The following is a 20,144-nucleotide window of genomic DNA, read 5'->3' as shown; positions in this document are numbered from 1 at the left end:
AAAAAAACACACAGACTAGTACTGGCTCGAACCAAATAGGAATCGAATTCGGAAACGGAAAATGTGCAGGCGAGTACTGTAGGGTTGCTCGGTGCATTGATTGGGCATCATTCGAGCCAACCCTGCCTTCTTGAACCAACCAAACTGTCAAACGTCAAAGTGGCGATTTGTCAACAATCGGTTTGGTGATGTGTTTAAAATTTCGTTCTGTGTTGTAAATTACTGTAAATAGTACACCTTCTTGTTAGCGTGTAAGTGTTGCTGCGTTAAAAAGTTATCAACCAATGGCCGGAACCAAAAGCACAGTGGACGAACGTCTGATCGCTCGGTTTAATCAGGAGCTGGGAGCGGATCTTAAAAACTTCCACAAATGTGGCGATTTAGCCAAGTATTATCGGTCCGAGCTGGAGGATTTACGGGACAAGGTAAGGGCTGCTGACCTCTCCGTAGAGGGTATTAACTTATGTCTTCTTCCTCAGATCACATTGACCGATGCCGCATGCATTCCAAGCGTAAAGAACCTAATCGAAGCGGGTCGACACAAGCTAGAGGAGCTAGACGAGAAAGAGACCAGTTTGGATGATTTTGCGGAAAAGGTAAGCGACCGGATCGAGCTGTACCAGCGGCTGATGAAGGAGGTCGGTGACAAGATGCGAGAGATACGGGTGCTGCAGACCGTGCGCGATTATATGGCGCTGATAAAGGACATTGAGAACGTCAGCCAGGAGCTGGAAGCGTCCGTCAATGGAAAGGATGATAGTAAACCGATCGCCCTGTACGTGGCGCTAACCGGGCCGAACAGCATACTCGATCGTATCGGTGGCATAGAGGCGCCGCAGCTGAAAATGTACGCCCGCAACACGGCATTTCACTGGCACGAGGTGCTGACGGCGAAATATTCGGCCGAATTTGAGGCGCTGCTCAAGGTTATCAAATGGCCGAACCTGAACCAAGCGCTGGATCCGTTTAATCCGTCGAAGGATCACATCAACAAGCTGGTGCTGCTGGCGGAACATCTGTTCCTGGTGAAGTTGCCCGGTGACCAGGACCTGCTGAACGTTAGGCTAACGCCGTGCATCATCTGTCCGCACTACACGACACCGGTGGAGCTGTTTGTGAAGCCGTTCCGGTTGCGGTTCCAGTTTCACTTTACCGGCAACAAGCAAACGAACCGGTTGGACCGGCCCGAGTGGTACCTGACGCAGGTGCTGACCTGGGCGAAGGAAAATCACATCTTCGTGGGGCAGCACTTTCAATCGCCGGCACTGAGGGCAGGCATTGCGAACAGCAGCGTGCGGGTAAGTTGGATGTTGTGTGCGCTGTGAAGGGAACGCTGCTCGATGTGTGGTTTGCAACTTTGCAGCTGGAGTTCGTACGCGGATTGGTACAGCTAGCAATCGAGAAGCTGATCGTAGACATTGAGCAGATCGTGCAGGACGAGGCGCTGTTTGCGCATCTCATCGACGAGGTGCTGCCGTTCGAGCAGGATCTGAAAACATCGCTCGGCTACCCGAACAGCTACCCGAGCGTGGTGTCGGTGCTGGTGCAGCCGCTCTATTTCCTCAAGTGGATGGCAATCGAGAAGAAGTGTGCGTATTTACCTATCTCTCTCTCTCTCTCTCCCACGGGGATGGCTTTTAAGGACCCCCCTTTTTTTTGGTTCTGTTTCTCCCCTCACTCCAGTCACGACGGATAAGATGGATGCGATGCTCAACACGGAGGATCCCTTCGAGCTGCTCGATCCGGCCAACTTGGATGAGCTAAAAATTCCCAAATGTGCCGACCAGTTTGTACGCCTGCTGGACGCAATTAAGGAGCGATACTGTTGCCTTCCGCAGCCGAGCCAGCAGCTGCAGTTCCTGGAGCTACAGCTCGAGCTGATCGACAACTTCCGGTGTCGCCTGCTGCAGCTGTACAACGACGGTGTGAATCCGACCAAAATTCTCAACGCGCTCAACTATCTCACCTCGGTGTTGCGCGAATGGGGCGAGAACGTGCACTACCTCCATCTGCATGCGGCTCTTTATGGGCCCGACGCGGACGAAATCAGTTCCGTGTTTGACCGTACAATCGAGGAGCTCAGCTACTGCCACCAGAAGCTGGTGGAGGAGCTGGTGACGTGGATCGTGCACGAAATCACGTCCCGTTCGCGCCCGTACCGGTACGATCTGTGGCCCTCGATGAATCCGCACGATGCGAAAGAAACGCTGATGGTGTCGCCGTCCGCGAGCGAAATGTTTCAAACGACCATCAACCACCTGCACGACATGGAGCAGGAACTGTCGCCGAACGTGTTCATGGTCGTGGTGCGCATGATCGCCACCGAGCTGGACCAGTGGATGATCTCGACCATGGTGATGAACGCCAAGTTTTCGAGCGGTGGCGCACAACAGTTTCACTTCGATATGACGCGCAACCTGTTCGGGCTGTTTAGTCAGTATGCGAAGAAGACGAATTTGCTGTTTAAACGGTAAGAAACAGGCGAAGCAGTCCAAGCCACCAGCAGCTCCCGTACTGACCGACGACCTTTCTTTCACCCTTCCCCGGGTACAGGATTAATGATACCTGCACGCTGCTTACGTTGCCCCTTGGATCGGCCATCCTGCTTCGAGAGACGCTACTTTCGGAGGCGAACGATGATGGGGCCGGTTTGGCGCGCGCCCTGCAAGAGGTGGGTTTAACCATTTTCGATAAAAACACTACGCTCGCGGTGCTCGACCGACGAAACGATATGCCACGGATTGGCTGAGATCATAAGAGCAGAATAAACTGAAACCAAATGCGCTTGTTCCTTCCGGGTTAAAAAAAAGGTAAATGTACGTAACATATTATTGTAGACAATGTTTTCTCGCTCAGTAAATAAGCGCAGTAGAAGCTATAGGTTTAAGGCCCCGGTTACGCTGCATGTGTGGCTGGGTCTTGCTTGGCGGACGAGCGACAGCAACAGTTGAGACTCCGGCTCGTGGAGGTGTGCATCTCGATCAGTATCTGATCGAGCGGTTTGCCCTTCGTTTCGGGCACGAGTGCAAACACAAACACTACGAACGCGGCCGAGCAGGCCGCAAAAATCCAGAACGACACGTACGTGCCCGCCTCGTCGGAGATGAGCTGATACAGCTTGGACACACCGAATCCAACCGAACCGGCGAACATGGTGTAAATGGCGGCTGCCACTGCCTTCACGTTGGTGGGGAATATTTCGCCCAGGATAGCGAACGGTACCGTCGCCAAACCGACGGTGTAGAATATGATGTAGATCATGATGACGGCAAGCGGAATCCAGCCGATCCCGTCCACATCGACCTCCTGGTCGACTAGGAAGAAGTACAGTCCCACGATGAACGTGCCGACCGCACAGCCGACGGTGGAAATGAGCAGCAACGGACGGCGTCCGACGCGATCGACGATCGAAGAGGAGAGGGCCGCCGTAACGAGCTGAATGACGGCCATTATGATGGAGGATTCGTGTGCCTTGAGGCCACTGTTTACCTGGTCGAAGATCTGCTGCGAGTAAGCGATGACCGCCTGGCTGCCGCACAGCTGCTGAAGCGCACCGAGCCCGAGAATGATGATCAAACTGCGCCTGTTGCCTCGGCTGAACAGATCCCGGAAGGTGCCACGATTCTGCTGCGATCGTTCCACGGCAGTCTGCATCATTTTCAGCTCGTCCTGGACATCGCCCGTCTTGCGTAGCCAGCGCAGGTTCTTCTCCGCCTGTTCGGTGCGCTGCTTTGCCAGCAGATAGTACGGCGACTCCGGCAGCCAGAGAAACAGCACGAAGAACGTCGCCGGGAAGGAGAGCGATATCCAGGCCAGGGTGCGATACTCCACATACGGTCCAATAATGTACTCGAGCAGAATGCCCGTCTTAGCCATTACCGTGAGCAACGTGCCGATGGAACCGCGTATCCGGTCCGAAGCAATTTCGCCGAGGTACAGTGGCATGGAGGAGTACGCCATACCGTACGAAATGCCACTAAGCGCTCGGGATATGAACACGACCGTGACGGAATCACCGACACCGATCAGAATCCAGCCCACGATGCTGGGCAGCACGGCCAGCAGAAGCGTCACCTTGCGTCCAAAGCCATCGATAAGCCAGGCCGATGCAACGGGCCCGGCAATAGACGTGAGCACGAGGATGGACACGATCCAGGAGCTTTCGTCCGGTGTGATGGGCAGCGGTGAATCATCGCCAAGCAGAAGAGGAAGCGTTGGCGAAGTCCAACCGTACGATGCAGCCACCGAAAGCATCAGCAGTGTGCCTGAGAGGTGGAAAATGAAAACAATTTGCAATTGATTAACCAGATGAGGCACAATCGACGAGCTGTATAGCGGGCGAGTGGTCGTTCGATAAGATAACGATGCCCAGCCCGCCCACGGGCCGGAATTCTCTCGGAAGATAATTATGCAAGAATGGAATGCTGGCGTCTGCAACGCCGTCCTTCAGAATCTCAGGACTCGTCCATCCTGCTGCACGCCTTACCGGTGAAAGCAGCCAGATATTGGTTGGAATATTTCCGAAAATCCTTAACACTGTCCCATATTCCCATTTTTGCACCACTTCGATTGGCCGCTCACAAAAACAATGGCCGAAACACGGGAGGAGACCACGCGCGACAGTCCCGTCCGGCAGTAGACAGGGATGACTGCAAACTGACCATCCGAATGCTTGGTATCGATTTATTGCACTAGACTGGCGGGGCCAATAATAATGCGGGCTGATATTTCACTCGATTATGCCACCGAATAGTGATCGATCACCGTGCGCCTCTGTGTTTGGTCATAGATATCCCCCACCAAGGGTTTATACGCGGGTGTGTGTGTGTGTGGCCCGGTCCGTCGCGGGCGTCCAAATTTCTCATATCATCCGGATAAGCAGGTACTTCGAGACATCATCGAGGGTGTGAAGAGAATCCGATAAGCTTACGACGAGGAGTTGTTTTGGAAGACACGCGCCTCCATTTATCATGGTGACGTCGTACCATCGAAGGACCAGCTGGGCTCAGCTCAACACTCTCTACTACTGGTCGCGAGACTGAAGATTGGAGAGAACTCTCCAAAGTCTCCAACCCTACCGCTGGTTCAATGTTTTTATCTGTACCGTCTTTCTGGGATTCATGTTGAGAAAGGGGGCAATTGTGATAAGCAACGCCGAAATGAGTTGCGCCTGAAGATTAGACAAAGCTTTAACCGATAGGCAATGAATGCAATTGGGAAAGGTCAACAGAATGAAGGACCCAGTATTGCAGATGAGCGTGATTCAAATGGGCGTTATCTTGTAACAGATTTGATATCATGTACAATAGGAGGAGGGAATTTTGAGGAGTGCGTCCTGACATGTCTACCTTAGAAAGTTCCCATGAGAAGCTGGCGATCGTTCAACGCGTTATGATGCTAACGGTTGCCCAGTCCAATCAAGACTCAATTCTATTGCTAGAAGCTAATCTAAAGTCTTAAGAATACCATAATAGAAGGTTGAACGAACGAAAAATACCACCACAACGCGGACGCCAGCCTTGGTGCAATTACACATTGTACAGCAATTGCCGGCAATAAGCCTCTAAGGCCCGTGGTGCACTTACTATCTGCACGGCATATAAAACGTGCTATCAGAGTTCAGGATATGTCCCCCAGCTATCTCCGACGGCATGGGAGAAGAACCATTGGCATGTAGATAGCGGGAAGACTGGATGGGATGGCCAGCCACATGAAAGCCTCCTCGTCACCCCCCTCCATCGCATATACTTGCGCGAAGGCTTCTGCATCAATGTGCCACTGCATCCATAAAGGCATATTAACTTGCTACGCTAATACGGTAGCTCCCGTTATGTCTGCCATGTTTCAAAATGCAAGAAGGGATTTTCAAAACTCCTGCACCTGCCCTACTTCGCCACACCTGATGCGCCTTATCAAATCCCCGAAAAAGTGTCCGAAAGCACGAGCCATAACCTCGCCGAGCGCACATGATAATCGGGCTACTCCCAGCCATGGCCTACTGTCTCCACTTGCTTTCGGACCAGTTTAAAATGGCGCTTTTATGATGGATGGCATAAATGCCCCGTGCAGGTCCACACCCCGGAGCCTCGATCATAAAAGCGCTTATTCGAGTAATGACCCTCTGTGATTATGTCGCCGCATTCGATACACCGCCACACATCACCGGATCCGGGGAACCAACGAACCATTCCCGCACTGGTCGCGGTCAGTTACGGTCGTCCTGTGAAGAGCATGTCGGTTGTCGTTGGGCAGGGTCGTGGTGGTCGTGGACAGTGTCGCAATGAGTACGTCGCCGCATTGGCTGGTAGGTGGTCATCGTCAGTTGATAGTAATGGGCCTGCCTGCGGAGCCGTTCTATCCTTTCCCGTTTGTTTTCCAACTCACACACAGCTACTTCATCGCTGGTGGCATCAGTCGCATGTGCGGGATGGTCCTCGCCGGCGCTCCCTGTTCTGCGTGGACCAAACTCACCGATTCCGGTCACACCGGACGAAGGCTCGTGGATCGTTTCGTTGCTCTCGATAGGATCCATTTTTGGACCAGTAATCTGTGGCTTGTTCGTGGATCGTTATGGCAGACGGCCGGTGCTGTTGGTCAGTGCGATCCCGTTGGTCGCCGGTTGGTTGTTCATTGCGTTCGCCGAGTCCGTCGGCATGCTGTACACCGCTCGGCTGCTGCACGGCATCGGATATGGATTGGCGTACTCGGTCACACCGATCTATCTGGGTGAAATATCGTCCGACGCGATTCGCGGATCGACTGGTGTGCTTGTGACGGTGATGGCTAAGCTGGCGTTCCTGTTCGAATACTCCGTCGGTCCGTACGTTGGATTCCGTGCCCTAGCCTGGATATCGCTGGCACTTCCAGTTGGGTTCTGTGTGCTGTTCTTCTGGATGCCAGAGACACCGTACTTTCTGCTCGCGCGTGGCAATAAGAAAGCTGCTGCCGACAGTTTGCGCTGGCTGCGCCGCAGCACTGCGATCGACGAGGAGCTGAATCGCATGGAGAAGCTTGTGCAGGACAGCAAGCAGAAGGGTAATCCTCTGAGGCAACTGCTGCTGACGTCCACCAACAAGAAGAGTCTCGTCATTATCCTGCTGCTATCGCTCGGCATGCAGCTGACCGGCATCAACGCCATCCTGGGCTATTCGCAGACGATCTTTTCCCGGCTGGCTCTCCCGCTGACCGCTGCCGAGCTGTCGATCGTGCTCGCCCTCGTACAGTTGGGCTCCGTGATGCTGCCGACGTTCCTTGTCGATCGTGCAGGACGACGACCGCTGCTTCTCGCGTCCACCGCCGGCTCTTTACTCGGGCTGGCCACGTGTGCCGTGTACTTTACGCTGGATGAAACCACGACCGATGTTCTCTCCCCCGAACCAGGCGCACCACATGGATGGATCCCGTTCGGTGGTGTGCTGCTCTTCATTATTTCGTTCGCGATCGGTTTGGCCACCGTACCGTTCGCCATACTGGGTGAGGTGTTCCCGAAGCACATAAAGGCGGCAGCAAACTCCGTATTTGCGGTGATTACGTCCGCCGTTATGTTTTCCGTGGTGAAGCTCTTCCAGGTCATTTCGGACGGGGCGGGAACGTACGTTTCCTTCTGGATCTTTACCGGATGTACGGCCGTGACGGGGGTTCTGATTTTCCTGGTGATCCCCGAAACGAAGGGCCAATCGTTTGAGCGTATTCAGGAGATGATGATGCGGCGTCGTCGCGGTAAGGCGGACGCATCTGTTCGGGAAGGCGAAGAGAGTGCTAAGGGACGGCCCCTGTTATGTTGAAGCATGTTGAGAAATGGGCGTAAAACTGACTGAAATTAGAACAGATGCTAGAAAAATATAAGAAAAAATATTTTATATAGAACGCAACGGGTGTTGAGTTGTTTAAGGATAATCGCTTCAGTTTTGTCATCCACGCGGCTATGCGAGATTTTTAAATTGGCCTGCTTCTCACCTCACTCAACTCACCGATGGCGAGATGGTGAGTTCGACACTCCTGCATCATACTCTCTCACAACTGTCAAACGCGAATCGTTACGGCATGTAAACAAACAACACAAACCCCGCGTTCAGCTGTTGTGCTATCAATCTAGTTTGTTTCGCGATTTCCCGCCGAGAAAGCTAGGGAAAAACGATTCTAACCGAACGTTAGTACACTTAAGATCGATAGGGTTCCCAAACATGCAAAACCTAGTCCGGACACCGCATCTAATAGCGCCCACGATTGCGGTGCTGATGCTTTTGTTGCTGATACCCACGTCGTCGGAGGTGGAAATTGATTGCAACAGTCTACGGATGGGACAGTACATCTGTCCCGACCCGACCCTTCGCCAAATCGATCCCAAAACACAGCAGCTGCGAGGATGCACGCAGGAAAACAAGGCACGCGTTTGGTGTGTCGCTGTCGATGGGATTGTGTGCAGTGAGACGAAGAACACTAGCTTCACGCGCGAGATGCCATGCAAGTGGACGTAAGTAATGGTTATCCCCCACCCCTTTGTACTGTGCCTTACTCACATGCTTGTCGATGTTTCCAGCAATGGATATCACTTCGATACAGCGCTCTTGCTCTCCGTGTTCCTCGGCATGTTCGGTGCGGATCGATTCTACCTGGGCTATCCGGCACTCGGTCTGCTCAAGTTCTGCACCCTTGGCTTCATGTTTCTGGGCCAGCTGGTGGACGTGATATTGATAGCAACACAGGTCGTCGGCCCGGCGGATGGGTCGGCGTACATCATACCGTACTACGGGCCCGTCATTACGGTGGTGCGGAGCGATAACTGGACGTACCGACTGCCGCAGGACAACTGGTGATTGCTGGCCAACATCTTCCGGCTACCCCGATGGCCCCGAACAGAAACCTAAAGCTGCGACAGACGCTTGCCTTATCGAAATGGGAATGATGAGTTGAATGATCTCTCCCTCACGGCCCCCCAAAAATACCGCTCCCGAAGGAGCGGACGTCCCCCAGTTGTGGCTCCAGAAGCAAAACGGTGCAAAATGTGATACGATAGCGGTAGTGATGAAAGTCCCTTTTTTTTCTAACCCAGAATAGAGATGCGAATAAAATGTAGTTAATTAAAGAAATGTGCCTTGGGTAGGAAACCGGTAGAACGGAACGGGAAAATCCAATTTGCTTTTGCGACCATGAGCCGGGCAAGATCGGGCCCCAAACGAAAGCCAATGTGTGCCAATGCACAAAGTGCCCGCTCATCCTTGAGCTTCAATTGTGGGACGTGCTGGGACAAAAGCACGTCGGTACGGAACACACGACACGCGGCAACAATTTGATCGATACTACACAACTTCACCAGCCATTGTATCGGATTGTGTTTGCCATTTGTTTTGCTTTGCTTTGTTTTCTTACGCTTTTCGGTACATTGTTCGATTCGCGTTAGGTTGCGGATTGTAGGGCATTTTTTACGATTTGCCGTGTGCACAACGAGTCGCGGCGAACAAAAACTGAGCGGTTCAATATGCGGTTTTTTGTGTGGCCGTTGTTTCTCGCGCAGGAAAATTGACGACTGCGTGTATCGATGCCGTTGTGGTTAGGATTCGTTCGCAAACTAAATTTATTACACTACCCGCACTTTGTGCTTTCAATGGAAAAGAGGGGGGGGGGGGGGGGGGGAATGGGAATGAAGGCGCGAGGACAGTCCGTTTGATCCATATCTGTTTAGCATCCCTCCCCCAGGGTTGGATGGATTATCCATCGCCCGCTAGCTGACATGTCCTTTTCTGTGATCGGGATTGATGGATGTACATCGCGGTGTGCCAAATCGCTTTCACTACCAGGGCCAACGGTGTGGTCGGCCGATCGTAACCCGGGGGGAAGGTAGGCCCAAAAGCAGGTGACGTTGATATGAAGACCTCAACCTACAATAATCCTTCCTTTACAACAATGTAACCCTTGTTCGGTAAGAGCAGCTTTACGACTGAACCGTGAACCTGAAGGCCACGGGAAAGACGATCGTGACAGCATTTTATGACGAATACATTTTAATCAACCGGCCATGCATTACAATGGGGCCTTTCCTCCGTGGTTGGAAGCGTGTCGAATGCAACGTGATGGAACTTGGCAGCTGCCAACGATAGCTTTTTGTTAGTTTGTGATTCGATATGATTGAGCACGAATCAGATATCAATTTGTAATCTATCAAGCGTCCAAGGAATTTCCTCGCTGAAAGGACCTTCCTTGTCCTGGGTGTCCTGGACTAGTCCTGATCCCAGCGATGAAAGGCTTCCCAAAACACCCCACCCTGCACAAGGGCCTCTTAAAGCTGCAGGGAAAAGCTTGGTGTTTTAAAGCCATCACTAATGTTGCTTCTGCCTGTTTCCTGTCCAGCCTTAACCCTCCCGAATCCTAACCTCCGCCAAAACGATTTCGCTAGGCCCAGTCCGCCCAGACCGGCGGTGAACTGCCAAAGAGCCAATGTTGTGAAATTCGAAACCAAAAACCCGATTCGCCCCGTAAAATGTCTTCCAGATGTAGCATAAACTACCTCGAAACTCGAAAGAGAAAAGAACACCACGAGTGGGAATTTATGTATGTCAAGAACTCGCCAAAAACTTTGGCTTTCGAACCACGTTTTGTGGAACGGCACTAGCGAGTGCCATAGCTTCCGATCAGTTCTTCCAACCGCTGCGCCGAAGCCATCGCCTTCGGTGCCTTCGAATTATGGGAATCGAAATTATGTATCTATGCTGCCAGAAGCTAGAAGCAGTGTCCCTGGCGGAGTAGGGCAGGGGGGGGGGGGGGGTTTCCCAAATAAAACTGTTTCACTTTTCGCGTGTCATTTTGGGCAAAATTTCCCCCCCAAGGGCTCCTTCCTACTGCTGTCTTGGATTTTTGTAGTCCACGGTCAGACAGGGAGTAGGAACGACAGGGAGGGTTGGAGAAGCCTGTCTTTGAATTGCAAAAATCGCCCGAACGACATTGAAATCACTGTTCGAATGGGTTCGAATGAGAAATGAATGATTTGCGAATGTACAATCAAGGCTCCTCCCGCACATCCCTCGTGGTGCTCCAGAACTGCCCCAAAAACCCTTAAGCGGGGTCCCAGGCAGAAAAGGATCAATAAGTGTCAAAAAGCACGTACAGCCTGCCACGCTTGTAAATTAGTGCGCAAACCGAGCAACGAACGTGCGTGCGTGTGAGTGTGTGGGAAAAACGTACCCGGAAAAACATACGCTCCTGGGTAAGAAAGCTCGTTTTTCCCATGATGTGTAGACACACCAACGACCAGCGTTCAGCAATCCGCAGTGAGTAACAGCGGTCCCCAGTCTCCCCTGCCGCCCTTCCCGCTTCCCTCCGTACTTACCTGCTCCACGCGGAGCAACAACACTCGTCGAAGGAACCGTGAATGAAAGCTTGTGGATCGAAGTTGGCGTTGCCTGTGGCTGTGGTTTCCGGCGAGAGTAAGAAGGCGGGAGCGAGCGAGCGAGAGACAGAGTGCGCGCTGGAGCGAGAGAAAAGCGTAACGATAAACACGTCTCGCTCGCTCGCACCACCACCACCAACAGGGATCGTGGATTTGGCAAGTTCGTTAGTGCCGTCGTGCGGTCGTGAAAGAGGGCATTGGCATTGGCTACGGGGGTCTGACACGGCAAGCAGGCCAAAGCTGCTAGGCAAGGCAAGCCCAGGTTCGTCCCGAGCTCGAGCCACGGACACGGACCACACGCGCGCCAACAGTAAGTCAGTGCGGGACACTCGCCGGGACCGGAAGCCAGCGCGCGTCCTCTTGCGGCACACAGACGTCCGCCAGTGCCAGTGTCTCGCAAATGTCAATTCCATCGGTACGTGCGTGCGGATCCCTCGTCCTGTCAATCCGTTTTCGATAAAATAACGATCATAAAACCGCATAACTTAACGACAGTACGGTGGGAGGAGGTCGGGACCTTTCTCTGGTACACGGGCGCACGAACACACACACACACACACACGCGCGAGAGAAGGTTGATGGTGATCCTTTCCCGTCACGGGTGTTCGTTCCGGTTTTACTTTCGCTTATTGCGGTCGTAGTGTGCGATGTTCGCTGTTTGGTTGTTTGGTGGTGCGCCGGAATTTGTGTTCGATTCGTTCGTGTTGAAGCGGCCCAGTGATTTGTGGTGCTGTTGAGTGAAGCCACTGGGACAGCCGAAGGACGGAGTGGAAGGAAAAACAAAAAGGGTCAAAAGCCGTCAGTTTGAGGTTCGGGTCCGTCGGGCTTTCGGCACACCGTCGATGATCCCGTGCTTTCCAATCGACGTTTCCATTCGGCTTTAGACGTCCCTGTTGTTGTTCGGCCAAACATTTTGGTTGTTGTTGTTATTGCTCCCGACTTCCATTTCGTTTCGATTGTTTCGTGTTTCGTGCAACGGTTTTACATACCACCCACCAACCCCGCCCCGCTTGCCCACCCTCATCCTCATCCCTCGGGGCCGTTCGTTTCGGGATTGCGGTTTTTCGCTTAAAACAGCATCATGTCGAGCGCTCGGTGCTTAAACTGGTCCCGACCGCCGCCGGGACGGCATCCAGCAGCGCTCCGGAAGCAGCTGTCCTGCGTCGAACCATCCGCACCCTCGCCCCTGCCCGGCGGTGGACGCTCCCAATCGGTAACTACTAGCACTAGCACGTCGCCCGCCGGGGACACCGACTTTCGGCACTTTCTCGTGACCGGTGCGATCATTCACTCGAACCTTTTGCAAACCTATCACACCTACAATCAGGCCCACCGCGGTGCGAGTGCCTCCCTGCTACGGTCACGCCCTGCGTCGCACACCGTCGGCGAGGACGGCCACGAGCAGCGGCGCCGTCCGTCCAGTGCCAGCGCCGGCGGGCTGCTGTCGACTGCGGACGATCGTACCGGTGTGCGAGCTGGCCGGCGAGCGATCCTGTGCAAGCAGCTGTCACTCGATCGGAGCATCCTGGTAGCGTCGTCCATTGCGTCCGGGATGGCGACCGTTGCGGCGGGCGGAACCATCCCGTTGGGGGTGAGTGCCGATCGGGACGAGATGGGTGACGGATGGGCCTTCAGTCGGAAGCAGCAGCAGCAGCAGCAGCAGCAACGGGCTGGAGCAGGAACCAGAAATGAGTGCGTATTTGGGTGATTACATTACGGTTTACTAAAGCTTTCACAGGAACACTTAACCAAGCAACGGATTAAAACGCATCGTGAGACATGTGGTGAAGTGTGGTCGCGGGGTTTTTGGGAACCATAAATGTTGGACCTAGTCTACAACAGTCTAGTCTAAACATTCAACAGCAATAGTGTAGAGTGCATCCCTTCAATTAGGCTTAGTGGCGAAGAAGATTTCATCCAGTAGAACCACTCTTAGTGCTTTAGCTCATGTACAATTCTTTGTATTATTATCCATCCATCAGTAGTAGCCTCGTAAATCCTCTGAAGATCAGTGATGCTCAATTTCTCACAATTAATGTGGCACTTTGTTCCCTCCCAGTGCGGACGTCAACGCTAAAAAGGGTCTCAAATCGAGCAAAGAGTCGCGCATCAACATCAAAATCTTCCTGGGCCAAACCGTCCAGCAAGACTCCTCCGACACCGGTATAAGCGACACCGAGGGTCCGACCACAACGTCAGCAGCGGCGTTACAGCAGGGAACCAACACTAGCCGGCCAATCGCTTCCCACTCGAAGCAGGACCCATCATCCAGCACGAACATGGTAAGTGCTAAATTGCGATTCCCACGCCCGGGGTTAGTGAACCTCCCGAGTGAACAGCTCAGAGTAAAAAAGAGAGAGAGAGAGAGAGTGCGAGAGAACAAAAGTCCCGATTATCCCTCGCGGCACGGATGAGTCCTAGCGGAAATTGCGTTGTTAGGGTGGGTCCGTGTTGGAGCTAGGACCGTCGCAAACTAGACCGCAAATCCTTCGGCACAAAGCAACGGCAAAATGGAAGGCCAACAAAGCAATACCGGTGCCGGTGACGGTGCGGTAGCACACAAAGCGACACGAATCAGGTCGTCGTCACCCGGCCGGAAAGTAGGCCACCAGGCGGCTCCATTACGTCCGAACTTGATAATGATATCCAGCCGCGCGCCCTCCCGCGTCAATGTTACAAAAGAATCAATGCAGTCACAATAGTTCGAGACGAGTTCGTTGCGTTGGAAAAGTTTGTTCCAGTGCATGGGGGGGGGGGGGGGGGATGCGGGAGGGTGGTGGCAAGAATTTTAAACAAGTCGAAGGTCAGTGTGCTGTGTCTCGATGGCACAAATGGTTTCGCCGAATTGTTAAGGAAGTAGCGGCACACCTGTTTAGCGAGGAGTCGTCTTTAGATTACCTCCGAAAATGGTTCAAATGTTGAATGTGTACGCCTAAAGGTATGCAATCCACAGGGAGTCTCAAATAGTAATATCGCACTATTGCATACTTTTAGGCTGAGAAAACTCGCTCGACGTGATTAGAACGTCGTTGCATATTGTGGCTTTCCGATGAAGACTCTTTTCGAAGAGTGCCTCACAAAGCAATAGAGCGCTCACAGTGAGCTTTAATCCTGTGTCTTCTTTTATAGAACCCCGGCAACCCCATTATGGCGGGTGTTAAAGACCCATCATTTCACAATCGAGGTAGGTACCGCGGAAAGGTGCATATCTCTCGAGCTGTCAGGCTACTGCTTGGCTCGACTGACGACAGCGTCAGTCAGTCAGTGGAGCAAACCGACCCTCCGAGCTTCCCCCCCCTTCGATAGGATTGGATACAACTAGGTCAGCTCGGTCGGTTCGATTAAAAATGCAACTCCAAACGGGCCGAGAGTTCGTGACTGCTTCCGATTCGGTTGTGCTCCGTGCTGGAGCATTTTCCGTCCATTAAACGGAATGGAATGGGGAGGCGCTTCTATCGCTATTTTTGCGATATCGAACACAATCCTTAGCTACAAATCGGGAAATCAGAACACCATAAATCCGACACCCACGACGAGCAGTGTTTGTTGTTTCACGAGCCTGTACTCCGTTGTGTTGCCGAGGAACAAAGTGCAGCTCATTGCATAGCGCTGGAACAAGGGTTGATAGGATAGGGAGCTGTTTCCCCCCCCCCTCCCTATTCCGATTCGGTTGGTGTCCCGGAGTCGGTGTATGTTCATGGTGAGGTAAGTTTGTGCCGTGTGCCAGTTGCTGCCGAACGGTGTGGCTAGGCACAACCGACAAAAGGGCCGAGCAGCGGTTTGCTCGATAACGCGGGAACTCTGCATCTCGGGTGAACAGTGTAGGGTCCTCTTCCAAAGCAGCCAAAGACAGCTGTGTCCCGGACGGGGCTTAAGATAAGATTAGTTGGACCTGTGTGTATACTTCAAGCATTCTCGTGCATCCTTAATCCGTATCCGAAGTGCCTTACTAACGAAACAGCATACAACCGAACAGTGAAGTCTCGAGCAACTTCAAGTCTTTGTGAATTTGATTTTAATTAACTCGTGTGTCATTGTGCAATTTGCTCACCCTGCAAAAACCCTCCATATCGTGCCACCGTTGTCTGTAACTATCTTCCTGGTGTATCGTACAGTAGCAGCGAAAACCGTTTACAAAGTGCAGGAAACGCTCGACAACCGCCATAAGGAAGTAATTAAACAACCATCCTCAGGTCCTCCTTGAATGGGGGGAGGCACGAGTAGCGAATGTGGATTGCATGTGCAGCAGCAAACAATAAAGGCCGGGGCAAGTACCAGCTTACCTAACCTTCTAGGTAAGGACCCGTGCAGTGTAAATATTCTAATTAATGTTCTCCCCGTGCAATGTGCCGAAAAGAGCACGGAAGCGAGTCCTCGCAGGGATAACTCTTGAGGTTTAGGGATCTAAATTTCGAAACACAAGGACGTCGAGCGGCGTACTTCAAGGAAATGAGCGTACAATGAGGACCTCCGCGAAGTCCTTGATTTGTTTGCATCTAGAAACAACGGAAAAAAGGGTTCTGGAAGCAATTTAAGCTCAAGATTTTTTGGAAGCAAAAAGAAAAACACGCCTCACGATTATTGGTATTATCACGTCTCATTTGAATTGGCCGATGAAGCTAGGGCTCTGGCTCTTCGCTTGTTCCTCCCAACACTCGCATGCGTTCTTCTTTATTGATGAGTAACTATGACAAAAACACTGATAATACGATAAGAGGATGACGGTACTGTAAAGCTGTGAGAGACGACTGTGATTGTTCCGAAAGGCCTTCGGGCGAAACCAATCGCCACCGGCATCGTGACCAGCCGGCCGGGCCCGGAGATGATTGATGGTGGCTCGTGGATGCTAGGTGGATGCACATCAGTAGTTACAGAGCGAACCGACGCAGAACTCACAGTTGGCGTAGCCCTGATTGCCGGTCACACTTTTGCAGGTCGCGTCGAACGAGCCCAGCTGCAGGGCACAGCCCCTATCAAGTGTGTAACGGTTCTCGGACGAAACTGAAAGTGAGGAATGCGTGTGTAAGGGCGTGAGCTATGGCGCACATGTTGGCCTACGTTCGGTGGCCTATCTGCTTAATACGCACGGTAACGCTGGATGCGATAACACACATAACCGGTCGATCGTCCCCACGGTGTGACGGTGGACGACAGCGGCGGATACCACGTTACCTGTGGCGATACGGTCGTCGTCGACGGTGCGGTGGGTTTCGGAGAGGTCGGCAAGGTGGGTCCCACCCCACTGCCACCGCCAGTCGAAGGACTTCCGCATATGACAGCTCCCAAGCTGTTTGATTCGCAACCGTTACACGAATAGCAAACCAGCTGCGAATCGGCTATGGATGGAATGGGGGGAAGTTCGCTATTAACAGGACCCTTACTGGGGAGCTGGGGAGCGTGGGACTTACCTCCCATTACAAGGAGCAATGACAGGACTACAATACCCGCGGCACGATCCATTTTATTCCGCAACAAACACCACCTTCGAACACTGGCGCCCGAATCGAAACGATCCGCGGAACGACTTCCTGGTAACTGGTCCGCTATAACGCGTCCGGCCATCTCATGAAGCTGCTGGCGGCGGTCCCGTATCACGAGATAAAGAGATCGAGATAAGCTCACATCTCATCGGACGGCGCCGTGAGTGGTATTGCGTACAGTAGTTCATCAAATACTTTGCGCTGCAAGCAAATTTTACTTGCCTTATCTTCAGGAGTTTGCACAACGCCTGAATCTATGCAATTATCCATTTTGGGGTAATTTTTAAACGATCGACAAACGATCGGAAGGGGGAACAAAACGGGATGAATAATTTACACCGTTTACTCATACTCAACTTAGGTGTATACAGCTAATTGTTTGCGGAACTGTCGAATGTAAATGTTATCGCTATCTGTGGGCGATAGTAAGGAGCTGATGAAATGTGTAAAAAGCGAACATCGAAATGATGGATGGCCCCGAGAGCCGACCGCTCTTGTTAAGCAATCAAAACGTAGTATTTTGCATTTATTTTTGATCAACTTCCCTTGCGAGCCGTTGTCTGATCTCACCGGCGAGGAATGCAATCGTTTGGCATGTGCCAACAACGCTGAATGGCACATGGTGAAATTGTTTAGTCATTAGCAATCGTACCGAGATGTGTTTCGAATTGTTACAATATTGCATCTCGGCGGATCAAAAGTTGGCCAAAATCGACATTTCAACGTGACGTGTTTCAGGAAAGTGTCGATCGCTGGCTCCCCTTGATTGGCAGCAGCATTAGCATGCTCGAGCTGCTGCTAAACAGCTAAAAGTACCCGCGGCTAGTTACTCGTCCCCTGCCGCCTGCGGTCCCGTCGCACTACGAAAGTGTTAAATTACATGTCAATTACACGTGACAGTGACGCCATTGCTCGCTTCACACACACACCAAGGGACAATGGAGCGTTCCCGGCCGGGGCAGAAGTGTTTGCAAAGTTTCGCCTCTGCACCGGAACTGCGTCACTGTGCCCACCACGTGCAAAAGCTGTTGTTACTGCTTTGGCGGATTTTCATCGCCTCCCACGGGGGGCATGAGGAAAAAGTTTTGCCGACTCGTGTCGTGTCGTGACTTGGTACGAAAAAATAAAACAAACACTAAAAGTGCACCCAATGCACGTGCGGAGCGAGTGCGCTGAACTGAGACAGCTTTCCGTGTGATGTGTGACTTTCGCCCTCGCCACGCCGCAATAACGAATTTTGTATGCTGCTTTCTTTCCATTTCTGTTTCTCCCCTCACTCCAGTCCTCCGACGCAGCAACTGCCGGTGGTAAGGGCAAACCCACCAACGGAACTACCAGCAACAACGGTGCGCCGAATAGCTCGCCCGCGGTGGCCGGGACCTCGCATCCAGCAGCAAACACTGGCAACGGTCCGGGCGCTAGTGGACGAACCTCTTCACTGGCACAGCGGAGGGCCCAGTTCCAAGCGAACCGGCAAAACTCGGAAGCACACGATCGACGCCATCCGCCGCTGGTGCGGGCTATGTCCGCACCTATCCGGCCAGCCGATACTGATGCGTGCAAGCTATTGCAAGGCAAGAAGAAACCACGCCGTAGGAAAGTGTTGAGGTAGGTGCAGGAAGCCATTTGTTCCACCTCGGCCATGTGCTGGTTCTAACGATCTTCATCGTTCCATACAGGGAGAAGGACGAGTATAATATCTGCGAAGAGGACGAGTTTAGCGACGATGGATGCGGCAAGCTGGCCGGCCCGGGAGCGGGCGGAACACAAACGATGGGATCGAATGGCCGGCAGGTGCCTGCCTGCATACTGCCGATGCGATCCCGCTCCGTACTAGGCGGACCGTGCGATATAGAAACGCTCGTCTCGCTGCTCAGTTCCGGTGGCAGCGATTCGGAGAAGGAGCAAGACTCTACGCAAGCATCCTCCGCCAGTACCGGGCAGCAGTCGCCGACGGGTGCGTTAGCGCCGCAGCCTAACGCTTTTCACCGAGGACAGCCCTTTTCGTCCGCCCATCTCGCCAAGGGACGGGCTCCGATGCTCAAGAAGGCCGGCAAATCGGTGTCGTTTCAGGAGAGCGACCTTAAGCCGGTCGCTACGGCCGGCCTCAATCGGGACTATCGGAAGCCATCGTTCCAGCCGACGGTGGCCAGTAGGATTCGTCGCACGCAGCAGCTCGTCAGCACGCTAAACGCTTTCCAGCTGGGCAAGGACAAGGACCGAAGGTGGTGGCACACAATCGGTGGCCTGCCGGTGGGCAAACTTCTTCTAACGGTACCTTATTTCCGTCTCCGGGGGGTGGGTTTTCATTTCAGTGAGGATAAAGATAAGGAGAGTGGCGATCATACTGCAAGTGTCGAACAGCTCACCGAACACAACTCATGCACCACGAACGAAACTCCAACCATCTCGTCCACCACCGTCGCCGGCACTAAGGCTGAAGCTAACAAAACACCCGCCGGTGCAGTTGGCGTGTCCACCAGCGGCGATCTCCAAACGCCCAAGGAGCAGGAATGCTATCGACTTTTTCTCAAGATGTCCAAGAAGGGTTTGGCCGTCTCGTACGATACGATTCTGCGTGGTATGCTCACGCCTACCGAGCTGCGCGTGCTGCAGAAGAAGAAAAGCCGACAGCGCAATGAAAGCGAATCGACGGAAAATGGAACCGGAGGCGACAGTTCTCCGGAAAACGGTTTGTTTGACAATGGGGCCACATTTGAGGAGTTTCGGTTTCATCCCAGTAACGAGGATGTTCCACTCACCATACCGGAGGAACCGCCGACAGTGGCGAACGAGGACAGTAATGGTTGCGAGCCGGAACGTCCGGAAATTGCGACCGAAAGCGCCTACCTAAACGAAGGACCTTAGTGCAACACCGCTTCTTGTGTTTAGCGCGTGATTTTGTTTTCGCGGGGTGATGTGCAGCTGCTTGCAGAACTGTGATAGGAAGTGTGCCGTGGAGCCTGAGGACCCGGGTCACTTGCACGCTGTTTGTGTGTTTGCGCGGATGTGATGTGAAGCCTGTGTCTTCGTTAGTAGCAAACTGCTGTTTTGTTCCGTTTTTCCCGTTAATACTGTTGTTACCAGAGTTTAACTGTGTTACTGTTTTTCTTCCCGCTTTTTTTGTTGTTGTAGCCAAACAGGAATGTGTGACCGATTAGCAAAGATGAGGCGTAGTGGTCCTAGAAACAAAACCAACAAAAACAAAAACGCACCCAAATAAATAGTGGAGTCAATAAGTTGAAGCAGTGGCTCAAGTCCTTCCACCGTAGCGCCGCCAT

At 52.8% G+C, this 20,144-nt stretch overlaps 5 protein-coding genes across 6 annotated transcripts; 3 read left to right on the top strand and 2 right to left on the bottom strand.

The window, feature by feature from the left end:
- The first annotated feature begins 148 nt into the window (after window positions 1-148).
- LOC118512201 (RINT1-like protein) lies at window positions 149-2,815 on the top strand. The gene is made up of 5 exons (XM_036056307.1): window positions 149-425; window positions 480-1,298; window positions 1,364-1,589; window positions 1,684-2,470; window positions 2,554-2,815. Exons 1-5 carry the CDS (start codon window positions 285-287, stop codon window positions 2,747-2,749), a joined length of 2,169 nt encoding a protein of 722 aa, XP_035912200.1. The 5' UTR covers window positions 149-284; the 3' UTR covers window positions 2,750-2,815.
- LOC118512204 (facilitated trehalose transporter Tret1-like) lies at window positions 2,793-5,366 on the bottom strand. The gene is made up of 2 exons (XM_036056314.1): window positions 4,487-5,366; window positions 2,793-4,265 (listed from the first exon to the last, which is right to left on the bottom strand). Exons 1-2 carry the CDS (start codon window positions 4,551-4,553, stop codon window positions 2,896-2,898), a joined length of 1,437 nt encoding a protein of 478 aa, XP_035912207.1. The 5' UTR covers window positions 4,554-5,366; the 3' UTR covers window positions 2,793-2,895.
- A 41-nt stretch (window positions 5,367-5,407) lies between these two features.
- Window positions 5,408-9,089, top strand: LOC118512208 (facilitated trehalose transporter Tret1). The gene is made up of 4 exons (XM_036056321.1): window positions 5,408-6,304; window positions 6,391-7,710; window positions 8,218-8,473; window positions 8,540-9,089. Exons 1-4 carry the CDS (start codon window positions 6,130-6,132, stop codon window positions 8,814-8,816), a joined length of 2,028 nt encoding a protein of 675 aa, XP_035912214.1. The 5' UTR covers window positions 5,408-6,129; the 3' UTR covers window positions 8,817-9,089.
- A 1,668-nt stretch (window positions 9,090-10,757) lies between these two features.
- Window positions 10,758-20,123, top strand: LOC118512200. Of its 2 annotated transcripts, XM_036056306.1 has the most exons (6): window positions 10,763-12,596; window positions 12,711-13,075; window positions 13,443-13,665; window positions 18,146-18,471; window positions 18,543-19,088; window positions 19,179-20,123. In XM_036056306.1, exons 1-6 carry the CDS (start codon window positions 12,465-12,467, stop codon window positions 19,729-19,731), a joined length of 2,145 nt encoding a protein of 714 aa, XP_035912199.1. In that variant the 5' UTR covers window positions 10,763-12,464; the 3' UTR covers window positions 19,732-20,123. The 2 variants fall into 2 exon arrangements, with proteins under 2 accessions (XP_035912198.1, XP_035912199.1); XM_036056305.1 differs by having other exon boundaries at window positions 10,758-13,075.
- Window positions 15,962-16,932, bottom strand: LOC118512207. Its single transcript, XM_036056320.1, has 3 exons — window positions 16,792-16,932; window positions 16,471-16,719; window positions 15,962-16,384 (listed from the first exon to the last, which is right to left on the bottom strand). Exons 1-3 carry the CDS (start codon window positions 16,841-16,843, stop codon window positions 16,245-16,247), a joined length of 441 nt encoding a protein of 146 aa, XP_035912213.1. The 5' UTR covers window positions 16,844-16,932; the 3' UTR covers window positions 15,962-16,244.
- Window positions 20,124-20,144: the final 21 nt, after the last annotated feature.

The sequence above is a fragment of the Anopheles stephensi genome, chromosome 3, assembly GCF_013141755.1.
Source record: "Anopheles stephensi strain Indian chromosome 3, UCI_ANSTEP_V1.0, whole genome shotgun sequence".
Taxonomy (NCBI): domain Eukaryota; kingdom Metazoa; phylum Arthropoda; class Insecta; order Diptera; family Culicidae; genus Anopheles; species Anopheles stephensi.
Note: the sequence above shows the minus strand (reverse complement) of the source record. Positions and strands in the feature narration are given on the sequence as shown.